Source organism: Rhineura floridana, chromosome 2 (assembly GCF_030035675.1).
Source record: "Rhineura floridana isolate rRhiFlo1 chromosome 2, rRhiFlo1.hap2, whole genome shotgun sequence".
NCBI lineage: Eukaryota > Metazoa > Chordata > Lepidosauria > Squamata > Rhineuridae > Rhineura > Rhineura floridana.
This window is the reverse complement of record NC_084481.1, coordinates 75,622,625-75,638,566: the sequence shown is the minus strand read 5'-3', so window position 1 is coordinate 75,638,566 and position 15,942 is coordinate 75,622,625. Positions and strand designations below refer to the sequence as shown.

At 42.1% G+C, this 15,942-nt stretch overlaps 1 protein-coding gene across 2 annotated transcripts in view; it reads right to left on the bottom strand.

Moving 5' to 3' along the window:
* DPP10 (dipeptidyl peptidase like 10) overlaps nt 1–15,942 on the bottom strand; it is a 503,938-nt gene that overhangs the window by 83,318 nt on the left and 404,678 nt on the right. For both annotated transcript variants that reach the window (XM_061612954.1, XM_061612953.1), the window contains exons 8-9: nt 8,148–8,268; nt 6,311–6,465 (exon numbers count right to left, since the gene is read on the bottom strand). In XM_061612954.1, coding sequence (XP_061468938.1) covers nt 6,311–6,465; nt 8,148–8,268 — 276 coding nt within the window. The remainder of the gene's footprint in view (nt 1–6,310; nt 6,466–8,147; nt 8,269–15,942) is intronic.

Sequence of the window (15,942 nt, the reverse complement as noted above, 5' to 3'; positions counted from 1 at the left end):
TTCACTCCTGCTCTCTCACACCTAGAACACTGGGAGATGTAGCCTTCCTTAGATTATTTGATGTGAAAAAGAAAAGAAGGAGGGTGGAAAGAGAGGAAGAAAGACACAGGCCGCTCTCCTTTCCTGCTATTACAATCACTGCCACCACTGGGTAAGCATCCAAATGACTGGGAGTGGAAGGAATGATTTGGTCGGTGGAAGGAGGAGAGGAAGAAGCTCATCTCTAACTCAGCTTAAAATCCTTCCCAGTGAAGAACTCGCAGGTTGTAATGCTTGTCTCAATTTTAAGGTGGCCATTACAAACATCTATATTCTGAGCTAATGGATTCTGAAACTCAATCTACTCAGTTTATAATATGAACTTGCCTATGGTATGAACTTACTCCACTGATGGTGCTCAGCTGCCTCATGAAACAAGCAGTATCTGCCACCCAAATTCTTTTATGGCTTGAATCCAAGCATTTGTGTTTACCTCTCTCTGCAAGTGTCTCCTGCATACTCTCTGTAAGCCTCTAACCACCCATTCTGCATGTGCAGATCCTTATATTTGAATTACTTATCTGGCAAGGGAGGCATGGATGTCTCAGTGAGGTCTCTTTTTCTTCCTGTTGCCTGGAACTCTCTAATAGCAGCATTCTAGGTACCAGAGACCCCCAGTAATGTAATACCCCCATGCTATGTGAGCCCATTGCCAGTGGCAATTAAGTAAATGGAAAGGGACTCACAATTAGCTAGGGGATTACATGGGATTGAGGGTTTACAGTTGATGTTTGGAAGAAACATTTGCACATGAGATAATGATGCTGTGAACACAACAAGGTCAGAATTTGTTATTGGGCTTGACCAAAGCCCAAGCAATTCAGTTTGAAGAGCCTAATTCTGAACTGAGTTGGAGAGCACATTCATTAGTAACTGATTTCCATGGAACAATTAAACTCATATTTAATTTTCTTCCATTTAAAATAAAGGAAATATAGCAATGCTTAACTCACTGTAACACTATTACAGCTATTTCTGCACACGTACTTAAAACCTTAATTAAGCAATTTATTTAAAAAAAAGTTTATATCCCGCTTCAGTTCCAAGGAATTCTAAGCGGCAAACAATAGCATAATAAAACAACATAGTACAGTATAACATACCAAACAAGTTATAAAACATTATAAGAAATATACAGTATATCACACATTACAATTCAAAAGCTAACCGAAATAAAAAGGTCTTAACATGGCGACGGAAGCTAAACAGAGAAGGGGAAGAACAAATTTCCTGCGGAAGAGCATTCCAAAGAGTTGGTGCCCCCACTGAGAACAATTTATTCCTAATGCCCGTCTGGTGAATTTGGGAAAAGGAGGGAATATTAAGACCAGGGTCTAAACTTGCAGCCAAGTTTGCTGATGACACTAAATTGTTCAGGGTTGTTAAAACAAAAAGGGATTGCGAAGAGCTCCAAAAAGACCTCTCCAAACTGAGTGAATGGGCAGAAAAATGGCAAATGAAATTCAATATAAACAAGTGTAAAATTATGCATATTGGAGCAAAAAGTCTTAATTTCACATATACGCTCATGGGGTCTGAACTGGCGGTGACCGACCAGGAGAGAGACCTCGGGGTTGTAGTGGACAGCACGATGAAAATGTCGACCCAGTGTGCAGCAGCTGTGAAAAAGGCAAATTCCATGCTAGCGATAATTAGGAAAGGTATTGAAAATAAAACAGCCGATATCATAATGCCGTTGTATAAATCTATGGTACGGCCGCATTTGGAATACTGTGTACAGTTCTGGTCGCCTCATCTCAAAAAGGATATTATAGAGTTGGAAAAGGTTCAGAAGAGGGCAACTAGAATGATCAAGGGGATGGAGCGACTCCCTTACGAGGAAAGGTTGCAGCATTTGGGGCTTTTTAGTTTAGAGAAAAGGCGAGTCAGAGGAGACATGATAGAAGTGTATACAATTATGCATGGCATTGAGAAAGTGGATAGAGAAAAGTTCTTCTCCCTCTCTCATAATACTAGAACTCGTGGACATTCCAAGAAGCTGAATGTTGGAAGATTCAGGACAGACAAAAGGAAGTACTTCTTTACTCAGCGCATAGGTAAACTATGGAATTTGCTCCCACAAGATGCAGTAATGGCCACCAGCTTGGATGGCTTTAAAAGAAGATTAGACAAATTCATGGAGGACAGGGCTATCAATGGCTACTAGCCGTGATGGCTGTGCTCTGCCACCCTAGTCAGAGGCAGCATGCTTCTGAAAACCAGTTGCCGGAAGCCTCAGGAGGGGAGAGAGTTCTTGCACTCGGGTCCTGCTTGTGGGCTTCCCCCAGAAACCTGGTTGGCCACTGTGAGAACAGGATGCTGGACTAGATGGGCCACTGGCCTGATCCAGCAGGCTCTTCTTATGTTCTTATGTTCTTATGTTAAGATCTTAAAGGACGGGCCAGTTCATAAAATGACAAACGATTTGATAGATAACTAGGACCTGAGCCCGATAGAGCTTTAAACGTTAAAACCAGGATTTTAAACTGAACTCGATAGGAGATTGGAAGCCAGTGTAGTTGTTTTAAAAGCGGAGTAGTGTGAGCTCGGACGTCCGCCCCAGTTAGCATCCTAACAGCTGCTCTCTGAACCAATTTCAATTGGCGGAGTATTCTAAGGGGAAGGCCTAAATAAAGTGAGTTACAATAATCTAGTTTAGACGTGACCAAGGCATGGGTAACCATGGTCAAGTCAGAAAACTCCAAAAAAGGACGCAATTGGCGAACTAGCTTCAGGCGGGCGAAAGCGCTTCTAGAGATTGCAAGAACATGAGCCTCTAGAGTCAAGGCCGAGTCTAGGAGAACACCGAGACTACGGACTTGAGTCTTTAAAGGGAGTACAACTCCATCTAATATCGGAACATTCCCTGTTTCCAACTCAGTTCGATGTCCAACCACCAGCACCTCTGTTTTATCTGGGTTTAGTTTAAGTTTATTCTGTGTCATCCAGGTCTTTACTGCTGTTAGACAATTGTTTAATGGGAGGATGGCATCTGTCGTATCAGGAGGAAAGGAAAAATAAAGCTGGGTATCATCAGCATATTGGTGAAATCGAATTCCAAACCTCCGGATGATCTCTCCTAGCGGTTTTATGTAAATGTTGAATAGCGTCGGTGAAAGCACCGAGCCTTGTGGAACTCCACATGATAACGGCCAGGGATCAGAACTAAAATTCCCAAGCAATACTCTCTGTGATCTGCCCTCCAAGAATGAGCGGAGCCACTGAAAAACAGTGCCTCGCAAGCCCATCTCGAAGAGGCGGTCTAGGAGATGTTATGGTGATGAAGCAAGAAAGGAGACGGCTTGAGTGCAAATGGAGGCGAACTCCCGACGGCTGTAATCATGCACTTATGAGGGTCTCTACCAAACTCTATGTGAAGGCAGTGAGAGCAGCAAAGAAGCAATACTTTGCTGTCTCTATTCAGTCATCTCTTAACCGCCCAGCGGAACTTTATAAAGTTGTCCGGGGACTTTTACACTCTGGTCCCCAGGACGCAATAACACCATCAATTGCCCGCTGTAATGAGTTTGCGCGACACTTTCGTGATAAGATCATGAACATCCGCCGGGACCTTGACTCCATTATTGTAGCAGTTGATCCTAATGAGGTGTCCAGAGCACAGTCTTGTCCTGTTTTACTGGATGAGTTTCAGTTGGTACAGCTCGAGGATGTGGACAAGGTGCTTGGACAGGTGCGGGCGACCACTCCTGCTCTGGATCCTTGCCCCTCATGGCTAATAAAAGCTAGCAGGAATGGAACAGCCGGCTGGGCCAAGGAGGTGATTAATGCCTCTTTACGAGAGGGAGTGGTCCCATCCTGCCTGAAACAGGCGGTGGTGAGACCGGTCCTAAAAAAACCCTCCTTGGACCCTGATAATTTGGACAACTATAGGCCGGTAGCAAATGTTCCATTCCTGGGCAAGGTCCTAGAGCGTGTGGTCGCTCGCCAACTCCAGGCTCTCTTGGATGAAACTGATTATCTGGACCCATTTCAATCGGGCTTTCGGCCGGGGTTTGGTACAGAAACGGCCTTGGTCGCCCTGTATGATGACCTCTGTCGAGAGAAAGACAGAGGGAGTGTAACTCTGTTGGTTCTCCTTGATCTCTCAGCGGCGTTTGCTACCATCGACCATGGTATCCTTCTGGAGCGACTTACGGATTTAGGAGTGGGAGGCACTGCTTGGCGGTGGCTCTGCTCCTATCTCGGGAATCGTCTCCAGAAGGTGATGCTGGGGGAACATTACTCGAGTCCCTGGGTACTCCAATATGGAGTCCCGCAGGGTTCAGTTCTGTCCCCCATGCTTTTCAATATCTATATGAAGCCGCTGGGTGAGGTCATCAGGAGTTTTGGAGTGCGTTTCCAGCAATATGCTGATGATACGCAGCTCTACTACTCCTTTTCATCTTCGTCAGGTGAGGCTGTTGATGTACTAGACCGCTGCCTGGCCGCGATAATGGGCTGGATGAGAGCTAATAAACTGAAACTCAATCCTAACAAGACTGAGATGCTGTTGGTGGGAGGGCCCTCTGCCCAGATGGTTGACGTTCGACCTGCCCTAGATGGGGTTACACTCCCCCTAAAGGAGCAGGTACGTAGTTTGGGGGTCTTATTAGATCCGCTCCTGTCACTTGAGGCTCAGGTAGCCTCGGTGGCACGGAATGCATTCTACCAGCTTCGGCTGGTAGCCCAACTACGACCCTATCTGGACAGGGAGAATCTCGCCTCAGTTATCCATGCTATGGTAACCTCTAGATTGGACTACTGTAATGCACTCTACGTGGGGCTACCTGTGAAGACGGTTCGGAAACTTCAGCTAGTGCAAAATGCTGCGGCCAGAGTTCTCACTGGGACAAAGAAATTTGACCATATAACACCTGTCCTGGCGCAGCTGCACTGGCTACCGATATGTTTCCGGGCCAGATTCAAAGTGTTGGTTCTTACCTATAAAGCCCTAAATGGCATCGGACCGCAATACCTGGTGGAACGCCTCTCTCGCTATGTACCTACCCGTTCACTACGCTCGACGTTGAAGGCCCTTCTCCAGGTCCCAACTCATAAAGAGGCCCGGAGATCAACAACTAGATCTAGGGCCTTCTCGGTGGTGGCCCCCGAACTATGGAATGCCCTCCCAGACGAGATACGCCTGGCGCCTTCTTTGTTATCTTTTCGGCGCCAGGTAAAAACCTACCTTTTCGCCCAGGCTTTTTAAACATTTTAAATTTAATTTTAAACCTAATATGGATTTTAATTTATAAACTCATGGCAATTCTATTTCGGATTTTTATCATGTTATATTTTTCACACTTGCTCATATTTTAATTGTGATTTTATTTGTTGTACACCGCCCTGAGAGCTTTCTGCTATAGGGCGGTCTAGAAATGTAATTAAATAAATAAATAAATAAATAAATATGGTCGATCGTGTCGAACGCTGCAGAAAGATCGAGGAGAACTAGTAAGGACACATTCCCCTTGTCTAACTCTTTCTGAAGATCGTCTACTAAGGCCACCAATACAGTCTCAGTTCCATGGCCTGGTCTAAAACCAGATTGAGATGAGTCAAAGTAATCCGTCAGCTCCAGAAAACTCTGGAGTTGTGCGGCTACAACTCTCTCAATGATTTTACTTAAAAAAGGTAAGTTAGAAACAGGACGAAAACTGTCTAAACAGGAAGGGTTCAAGGAAGGCTTTTTTAATAATGGAATAACAATTGCTTCTTTTAAGCTTCCTGGAAGGTGACCTTGCTGGAGGGAGGCATTAATCAACTCACTGCAATCATGCAGGCAGAAGCAATTCCAGTTAACAATGGACAAAATTAAGCATTTTCAAGTTGTATTGATTTTCATGGGAGAAAGTGTAGCACATGCTGAACTTTCCCATTGAAATCAATAGCCCAAAGATGTTTAATTTTTGTACTGAACAGTGACACTGTTTTCTTTTATCTTTTCCACTCAAGAAAGCACATAGGAGGTGTGTATGTATCATATGAAATACTAATATTTAATACCATACATATCTAATGTATACATACATATTTCATATCATACCTACTAATACATATCAAGCAGCATTGTCCTATGCTAACTAAAAGTGTATGTGTGTGTGTTTATCCAAGAATGAACAAAGCTTTTGAGAACCTTGTGTGCACACTGATTTCCATAAAAAAAATGTCAATACAAATAGTTTCCTTTTCTTCTTGAAATAATTGCTTTGGTAACACTGAACACTAAACCATATTCAAATGGTGAAGATTGTATATAAAGTTTCCTTACCTTTGGATAAGGGTACTGTTTTCCTCTGGGATACAAAAATCCAGTAAACTGAGGAATAACCATGTTTGGTACTAATGAGTCATTAATCATAAGAAACGCCAGCCTCTCTCCATCAGGTGACCACCAGTGAGTAATGTGAGAATGAAGGAGCTCCTCTGGGGAAAAAAAATGTTCTTAAAACCCATGAAATATATAATTCAGATCCCAATCTGAAAAAAAAACAACCCCATCCACTGCCAGTTCACAAAAGCTTTTCCAGTTTCTTTACTTGTTTCTTAGAATCTCACTGAAGGTCATCTCACTCACTGGACTGATACACACATCTTGCTGCCATTCACAATTTTTCGACCTTATATTGTTGAAAACATAAAGAGCTTACAAAATATGCTGCACTCTTTAGCACCAGTTAAGCCACAACACAAATGTAAAATTGGTATACAAATAAAAAGGGTACATATCAGGCCCGCAGCCCACCTAAAAGTTCAGACAGGGACAAAAAAATAGGGGGGCAGAAAAATAGTTCTGTAATAAATTTAATTATTTATTTTTTGCAAAAAAAATAGGGGGGGCAGAAAAAATTAGGGGGCCAGGGGCTCCTAGCTCTGACCCCCCGCTAAGGGTACATATGGCAGTGATTTTGTATATTCAGCTATACTAGTGCTGTACCAAAATATTTCCTTCAGTTTCTCAAAAAAATTCTTCCACTGTGAAAAGGGCTCCTCCCCCCCAATTTTTCAGGGCACTTCAGAATTTCTGTGGGTATTTGGTTTCAGCTTACCTTATCATTGCGAGCTGGCCAAAGGTGGTGTGTCTGTTTTCTTTCCAGTAAACATTTCTACAGCCTCCCTTGGCTGCCCACATTCCTGATCTGAAAAGGCCCTATGGGAGGAGTTACTTCATGATGTCTTCCCCTGGGCTTTAACTGAACTGTGGCAAGCCAGAGAGGCTGCAGAGTGCAGACCACTGGTGGGATGATTTACTGAATGAAAGAAAAAGCACTCAGAAACACTCTTTGACCGCTTCATAGGTAAGAAAAGCACACCCAAAACCCTGCATCCCACCCATGAGAATTTCATTGAGTTTTTCTCACACGTTTGATAATTTTCAAAGGCAATCTCTTTTCTAATTAATTGATGGAGAATTGTGGTGAGAAAAGAGTTTTTTATACAGCACTAACCTACAAGGTAACAAAGGCACCAAGTTTTGTTTTGTTTTTGAAGTGCATGTCAATTTGCAGGGAATGACTGCCTCTCCCTTTTAGACTCAGGAAAAATATAAATTGAGATATTGCAGGGAGAAATGGAAAATTCCAACAAGAATTTCAACTTATTATCTTCCCTGTATGAACCACACTTTCTTAAAGTTTGCCTGTATATCCCAGATTACTGGGTGCCTCCCTTGTTATTTTGCATCTCTATACTTCTTTGTATCAAAATTAAGTTGTATGTAATCATAGTAAAGTATCTGTGATGCAATACAAAATGAAGTTTTTTTAAAAAAATACACCATAATCATAAACAATTTCTGCAAATATGCCACTGAAAAATGTGTTACTCAGAATAATTTATGTTCTTTGTCTTCCCTTCCCTTCCCTTCCCTTCCCTTCCCCATATAATTGTTTTGTCTTGAAGCAAGAAAATAAACAAGATTTTGACCATTTAAATGATCACTAACAAAAAGTCAGTCTGTGTTACAACTGCAGACAATTTTGCAAGAAAACAATAAATGTAGAAGAAAAATCCACAGCCTTGCCCTATAATGAACATATTATTCCTGGAAAAATTGAACGTATGTAGGCCCTTTGTGTTCATCAGAAAGTTGCATTTGTGCAACTTACCTTCATATAACCAGTCTGCAATTCCATTAAACACAACTCCTTCTTTTCCAGAGGACGTCAGTCGCAATGAGCTACTCTTTACATCAGGCTGATAATAGATGTTATTTTCAAAAATGTAAATCTAAATTAGAGAAGAGGGTAAAGGGTTTAACATACACACCAATGAGTATTTTCAAGTTCAGCAACAGGAAGAAAATTCTTCAGTTTAATAACAGTATGTAAAAGGATAGCTCTTTCTGGTTTTCCATCAACCACTTGTGGACCCAGGCGTGAGGTTCATCTGAGGGTGAAGGTGGTGAAATAATGAGACCAGAGACAGACATAGGGTAAAACAGGCCACGACCCTTTATTTATTACAGCAACTGGAGGATTTATGTTGGCATAGGGCAGGGTCTTCCATCACACATCCCGCCTGCTGTGAGATGTGTGAACCTTCCCCCCAGCTTCAAGTGCTGTGGGGGATACCTAGGGAGTTGTGTCCACCTCAGCTCCCCAATAGAAAGGACCATTATTGGAAGCCCTTTCCAACTGGAGGTGTCTCTACCCATCATGTCCCCCCAAGCAAGGGCAATGGGGAATGCCATTAAAAAGGAAGCTGTGGACCATGACCCCACCTTCTTGGATCAGGATCCTGCCCAATGCCAAATTCTTGCCACAGGAGCCAGGGGGAACCACCAGATGGCTCACCACCAAATCCTAAAGTGATTGCAACCAATCAGAAAGGGCCTCATGAATGTTGCTTAGCCAGATCTCCATGACAGCCAAGGGTAGGTGGACACAGCTCTGAGTTCCTGAAGAAAATAGCTGGGTGTTGAATCACACTGCCCCCTAGGGTTCACGTGGAATGGGCCAACATTGTGTTAATTTTTTGTTGGGTTCTGTCCAGCTGAGTGAGGTCCTCTGCATTCATGCATTCCAGAAAGTTGGACCAGAAGACCATCAGATGAGGAAAGCAGGAGGTTGAGGTGCTCAGTGGCAGTGAGGATGATGTTGATGCCTTTCCTCCTGGCAAGGTTGTTTTCACCCAGTTGTAGGATCAGCACATCTGCAGCCCCACAGCAGCCACCTACTCAAAGAATCATGGCAGGAGCTCATTACCAGAATGGCTGCAGAGGCTGGAGTGGGCCCTTTGAATAGCCCACGAGCAAACAGGAGGGAGTTAGTTCTTCTTCAGGTCCACTTGTGGGTCAAGCTCTTTCAACAACCAAGCGGCCAGCCAATTGGCTCTTATGGTAGCATCCCATCCCTGCCTCCCCAGCACTGGTTCAGCAACACGCTTTAAGCATGACACCATCTTTGTCCTCCCCCAGACACTTGCCAAGCTGCAAACCAGCTGGAGTGACACCACATGACATTTCTCTTCAGAGTGCTGGGCCTTTTTTATTATTTAAAGAAACACACATATATAAAAAAGGGAGGTTAGTGTTAACACATGCGGCTCTCTAGAGCCCATCAGCCCCAGCATTTGCCCCAGCATTCCAGATGCTGATATCGGGCTTGCAGTTCACACAGTTTAATACTGATGATAAATGGCATGATTGTAAGCTTTGTCTTGGGTTTACTACAACCCACAACCTCCCACTCATACTACAGCACACATGCTGCTTTTCTTGATCATCAAAGAAAGATGATGCAGAATGTGTTATTTATTAATTACATTTATCTACTGCCCATATAACTGAGTTTTCTGGGAGGGTTGCAGACCATTCATAATACAATTCAAATTTTAAATGATACAAAACCAGTAAAACCAATTATAAATAAATCACCACAGCCTAAACAACAACCAAAACAATTCAACGCAAGCATAAAACCAGTGAGGGAAGTAACGTTAGTGCAAAGATCTAAAGGAACTAAAGTAAATGTGCCCATTATAATTAAAAGACCTGTGAGAACAAAAAGGTGTTAATATCCTCAACCCCAGCAATTCCTAATGCTGTGTGATAAATAGCAATAGTTGTGGAGCAAACAGAGGAGAAGATGGCACTGTAAACCAATTACAGCCATCGTTGATATCTGTAAATGTAGAAAATACATCATTGTTTAATTATGTAGAAAAAATGTCTGTTCAGTGCATGTGTGCACACAAATAAATAACACTTTCTCAAATAGGGCTTCCAACTGTTTTATACGTGTTATGGAATAAAGGCATACATTGAAACACTCCTCCAGACAGATTCTAATTTTATTTTAGCATGATTAAAATGGTTGCTTGGAACATATTCCACAGTGGAGTTGCTAAGTGTTTTGTGACTTTTCCCACCACTTTGTTGTTCTAGCACAAAAAAAGACCAATGCATGAGACAATCTGTGCACAAATTGAAACCCCTAGGATTTTGCAGCTTATAATTTAAAAGATCAGCATGTACAAATAATATCATCTACAATAATATATAACATATGCCAAAATTTAACATCCTTTCAGTGCAATCCTCTATATGTCTATTCAGAAGTAAGTCCCACTGAGTTCAATGGGACTCCCAGAACTGAAGCCTTAAGAACTGACAAAAAGTCTTCCTAATATTAAAATCTTCTTTTAACACTATTGGAATAATGCTACAGTTTGCACAAAAATATTTCCACTGTAACTTACCTGACACTACAGCTGTGGAACAGGCATAAACATGGCCTAGTTCAGACAATGGGTTGTATTCAACATAGCACATTTCTGCTTGATGGATGGAATTATCTCCCCTCTCCTTCCCCTGTTTCTGTTCTGAGAACAGATCTGGGGAGGTCATGGGGGAAAGAGTCCCACTGTGCTAGCTGGGATCTCCAAAGGCATGCTAGGATAGGTAATTTCTTTGAGCCAGCAATAAATGATGTGAGCTCGAGATGCATGATGAGAACAATAGCTTCCTTAGACGCCTGTATTGTTTGTACTTGGCATAAATTTTCCATTTTGTTTCTGGAAGAGGTGCTTATGCAGGTTGCTTGGAGCACTCAAAGCTCATGGGGGATTTCTTATAGTTCTGAAACAGGAATACAACAGAAATATTGTATCTCAGGCTAACTTACCTTACAGAGCTATTGTGAAAATAAAATGGGGAATAAGGAGAACCATGAATGCCACCTCCTCTAAGGAATTGAAGGTGGAATTTATGGTTTTCCTTTCCCCCATGTTATCCTCACAAGTTTATATTTCAGGCTGAAGTTTCTGTTGTGTTGCAGAATCATTTTACGAAATACAGAGGTTCCTCTGCACTTCATAGTTCCTACTTATGGCTCCAATCCCCCCCCCAAATTACACATCCTCCAGCAACATCCACATGTTGACACTGACCAGTCCTGTAGTCTGGATGGAACAAACAGGTGCATTGGCCCCCCTATCTGTGCTTTGCCCCCCTCTAGGATTATTTTTCTAAAATTGTCCTTTTAATTTGTGACATGACAGACAGTGGCATCCTCCATTTAAAGAATGATATCTTGTTTTAAGAACAGGGGCAATTTTAGAATAGGGCCCTCTGAAAAATTCAGTGAATAAGACTGGGCAAGCACACAACAAAAGCCTCATCTGGAAGAACAACCAAAAGTCTGCTCACTCAAGACTCCCTGTCGGTGGATTTTTCATTATTACAATCACCCTATAAAGTTCTCAATGGCAGAACAGGCAGAGGATAACAATGTGTACTTTACAATGGCTGTGAAGGCGGATGAAGGCTGCAGCAGATAAAAGACTTCCAATTGTCATGGTATCCATGCCATTGGATCAAAGCCTTTTTCTGTCAAGATTGTGTGTTGATCGTGTGCGCCGATCTCCCCACATAAAACAAATTCATGCACAGGCATCTTCCAAGCAAAGACCTTATCTTGGAAGACAATCTTACTCAGCCATGAGTGATCGCCAATGAATGAATGATAATTACTTAAGAACATAAGAACATAAGAACATAAGAACATAAGAAGAGCCTGCTGGATCAGGCCAGTGGCCCATCTAGTCCAGCATCCTGTTCTCACAGTGGCCAACCAGGTGCCTGGGGGAAGCCCGCAAGCAGGACCCGAGTGCAAGAACACTGTCCCCTCCTGAGGCTTCTGGCAACTGGTTTTCAGAAGCATGCTGCCTCTGACTAGGGTGGCAGAGCACAGCCATCATGGCTAGTAGCCATTGATAGCCCTGTCCTCCATGAATTTGTCTAATCTTCTTTTAAAGCCGTCCAAGCTGGTGGCCATTACTGCATCTTGTGGGAACAAATTCCATAGTTTAACTATGCGCTGAGTAAAGAAGTACTTCCTTTTGTCTGTCCTGAATCTTCCAACATTCAGCTTCTTGGAATGTCCACGAGTTCTAGTATTATGAGAGAGGGAGAAGAACTTTTCTCTATCCACTTTCTCAATGCCATGCATAATTGTATACACTTCTATCATGTCTCCTCCGACTCGCCTTTTCTGTAAACTAAAAAGCCCCAAATGCTGCAACCTTTCCTCGTAAGGGAGTCGCTCCATCCCCTTGATCATTCTGGTTGCCCTCTTCTGAACCTTTTCCAACTCTATAATATCCTTTTTGAGATGAGGCGACCAGAACTGTACACAGTATTCCAAATGCGGCCGCACCATAGATTTATACAATGGCATTATGATATCGGCTGTTTTATTTTCAATACCTTTCCTAATTATCGCTAGCATGGAATTTGCCTTTTTCACAGCTGCCGCACACTGGGTCGACATTTTCATCGTGCTGTCCACTACTACCCCGAGGTCTCTCTCCTGGTCGGTCACCGCCAGTTCAGACCCCATGAGCGTATATGTGAAATTAAGATTTTTTGCTCCAATATGCATAATTTTACACTTGTTTATATTGAATTGCATTTGCCATTTTTCCGCCCATTCACTCAGTTTGGAGAGGTCTTTTTGGAGCTCTTTGCAATCCCTTTTTGTTTTAACAACCCTGAACAATTTAGTGTCATCAGCAAACTTGGCCACTTCACTGCTCACTCCTAATTCTAGGTCATTAATGAACAAGTTGAAAAGTACAGGTCCCAATACCGATCCTTGAGGGACTCCACTTTCTACAGCCCTCCATTGGGAGAACTGTCCGTTGATTCCTACTCTCTGCTTTCTGCTTCTTAACCAATTTCTTATCCACAAGAGGAACTCTCCTCTTATTCCATGACTGCTAAGCTTCCTCAGAAGCCTTTGGTGAGGTACCTTGTCAAACGCTTTTTGAAAGTCTAAGTACACTATGTCCACTGGATCACCTCTATCTATATGCTTGTTGACACTCTCAAAGAATTCTAATAGGTTACTGAGACAGGACTTTCCCTTGCAGAAGCCATGCTGGCTCTGCTTCAGCAAGGCTTGTTCTTCTATGTGCTTAGTTAATCTAGCTTTAATCATACTTTCTACCAGTTTTCCAGGGACAGAAGTTAAGCTAACTGGCCTGTAATTTCCAGGATCCCCTCTGGATCCCTTTTTGAAGATTGGCGTTACATTGGCCACTTTCCAGTCCTCAGGCACGGAGGAGGACCCAAGGGACAAGTTACATATTTTGGTTAGCAGATCAGCAATTTCACATTTGAGTTCTTTGAGAACTCTCGGGTGGATGCCATCCGGGCCCGGTGATTTGTCAGTTTTTATATTGTCCATTAAGCTTAGAACTTCCTCTCTCGTTACCACTATTTGTCTCAGTTCCTCAGAATCCCTTCCTGCAAATGTTAGTTCAGGTTCAGGGATCTGCCCTATATCTTCCACTGTGAAGACAGATGCAAAGAATTCATTTAGCTTCTCTGCAATCTCCTTATCGTTCTTTAGTACACCTTTGACTCCCTTATCATCCAAGGGTCCAATCGTCTCCCTAGATGGTCTCCTGCTTTGAATGTATTTATAGAATTTTTTGTTGTTGGTTTTTATGTTCTTAGCAATGTGCTCCTCAAATTCTTTTTTAGCATCCCTTATTGTCTTCTTGCATTTCTTTTGCCAGAGTTTGTGTTCTTTTTTATTTTCTTCATTTGGACAAGACTTCCATTTTTTGAAGGAAGACTTTTTGCCTCTAAGAGCTTCCTTGACTTTGCTCATTAACCATGCTGGTTACTTAAGTGATCCTGAAAAAAAAGCCTGTATAGGAACATGACTCTTGAAGAGTTAAATATTTGTATTGTGGAGTAGAGTTAGACTTCACCCCTTGGACTTTCCTTTTCTCTTCTTTTCAATTTCAGGTTCAGTGTGTTCTCAACCCAGACAGCAATAAAGAAACATGTTTATTTGCCTGCAGTAAGAAATAAGAGTTTGTTTATTCTGCAGTTGTTATGATGAGCAGAGCAGGAATGAGTGCTTATTGATAACGAGTGAAATAAATAGATAACTTAAACTGATCTGAAAAAATATCTACCCTAAGTTACATGTTACTCTTTTAAAGCACTTATTATACTCATAATCAGATTGGATATTTTTTCTTTTTCTTTTTCTTGAGTATTTGATGGCAAAGGATGAAAACAGCCCTACAGAAATAGAAACCCTGCTGTGCACACTGCAGTTAGCTGGCTGAATGGCCATCTAGGCTGTAACTCGGGGCTAATTTCTGATTTTCCCAAAGTATACAGCTCAGCATGAGGCCTTTTGTGGATATCTGAGTAGAAAAATCAACCCAGCAACCAGTTAAAAAAAATCAATTGCTTTCCACAATTAGTTTCCAGTTGCTTAGTTAGTCCTTTATATAGCAACCAGTTAAAACGTTTTCCCTTGATTGTCCAATAAGAAGGAAAATGTAAAGGTCAGGAACAAGACTATAAGGAGGGACCATTAAGGAGTAGTTAACACATTTTGATACTTGTTCACTGTATCCTTAACATCCTTTTTTCTTATGAAACAAAAAATATGCCAGTCATTTAATTCCCGGTGTTCATACTACATTTTCTGTTAACTTGACCTTTACATGACCCATTATGTAAGTTAACATACACTCTGCATGGAGAAGGAGTGAGAGGGGAAGGTCACTGCTTTTCCCTTCCCCTGGCCTGGCCCTCACATCCACACCACCAGTAAGTGAAGAGGGGGGATTGGCTGGTACTATGTGCCTCTCCCCCCAAATGCCCCTTGTAGAAAAATGGCTGCCCCATCTAACTAGGAAAGCTGGCTACAGGGTTGCTTTGTACCTGCCCATGCCTTTTATTTCTGAAGATAATCATTTCATATCACACCTCCCTCTGCTCAGATCTGTTATAGGAGGCTAGGAAGCGTAGGTTTTTGCTAATAGTTAACCCCCCTCCTTGGCTGCATCCTCTTTGATTGGATAGACTATTGCCTGCATATTTTCTATCTCTGAAGTCAATTGGCAAGAGTCTTGTCTTTACACTTAAAAAACAAAAACCTGCCTGCTGGAGGATCTTGAGACCTAATTTAAAATTCCTCCTCTTTGCCACAGGCTCATTGTATGTTTTGGGTATGTTACTCTGGTGCAATTTCAAAGGGGTAGCCAACTAATCATAGCTCAGAGCGAAAAATAAAACAATAGTCCAGTAGCACTTTAAAGGTTAGCATAAACTTTCATGGAATGCAAAGGATAACACATCTGTGCTCTACTCCAATAAAGCTTGTCATGATAAATTTGTCAAGTGTTTAAGGTGCTGGTACTTTTGATATTTTGCTAAAATTTCACTGTGATCCACTTTATCATATTGTTATGATAAAGTATTATTAAAAACAATGAAACACTTAGGCAAATTTAAAATGCTAGTAAAAAACGAATATGGTTCCGATGAGAAATCACTGGGTCTACTCTGAATAGGACTAGCATGAATATCACCTTTTGTGCAGAGGTTCTATGTAGTACTGGTTTGCGGATTGCACCCTGCTTATATAG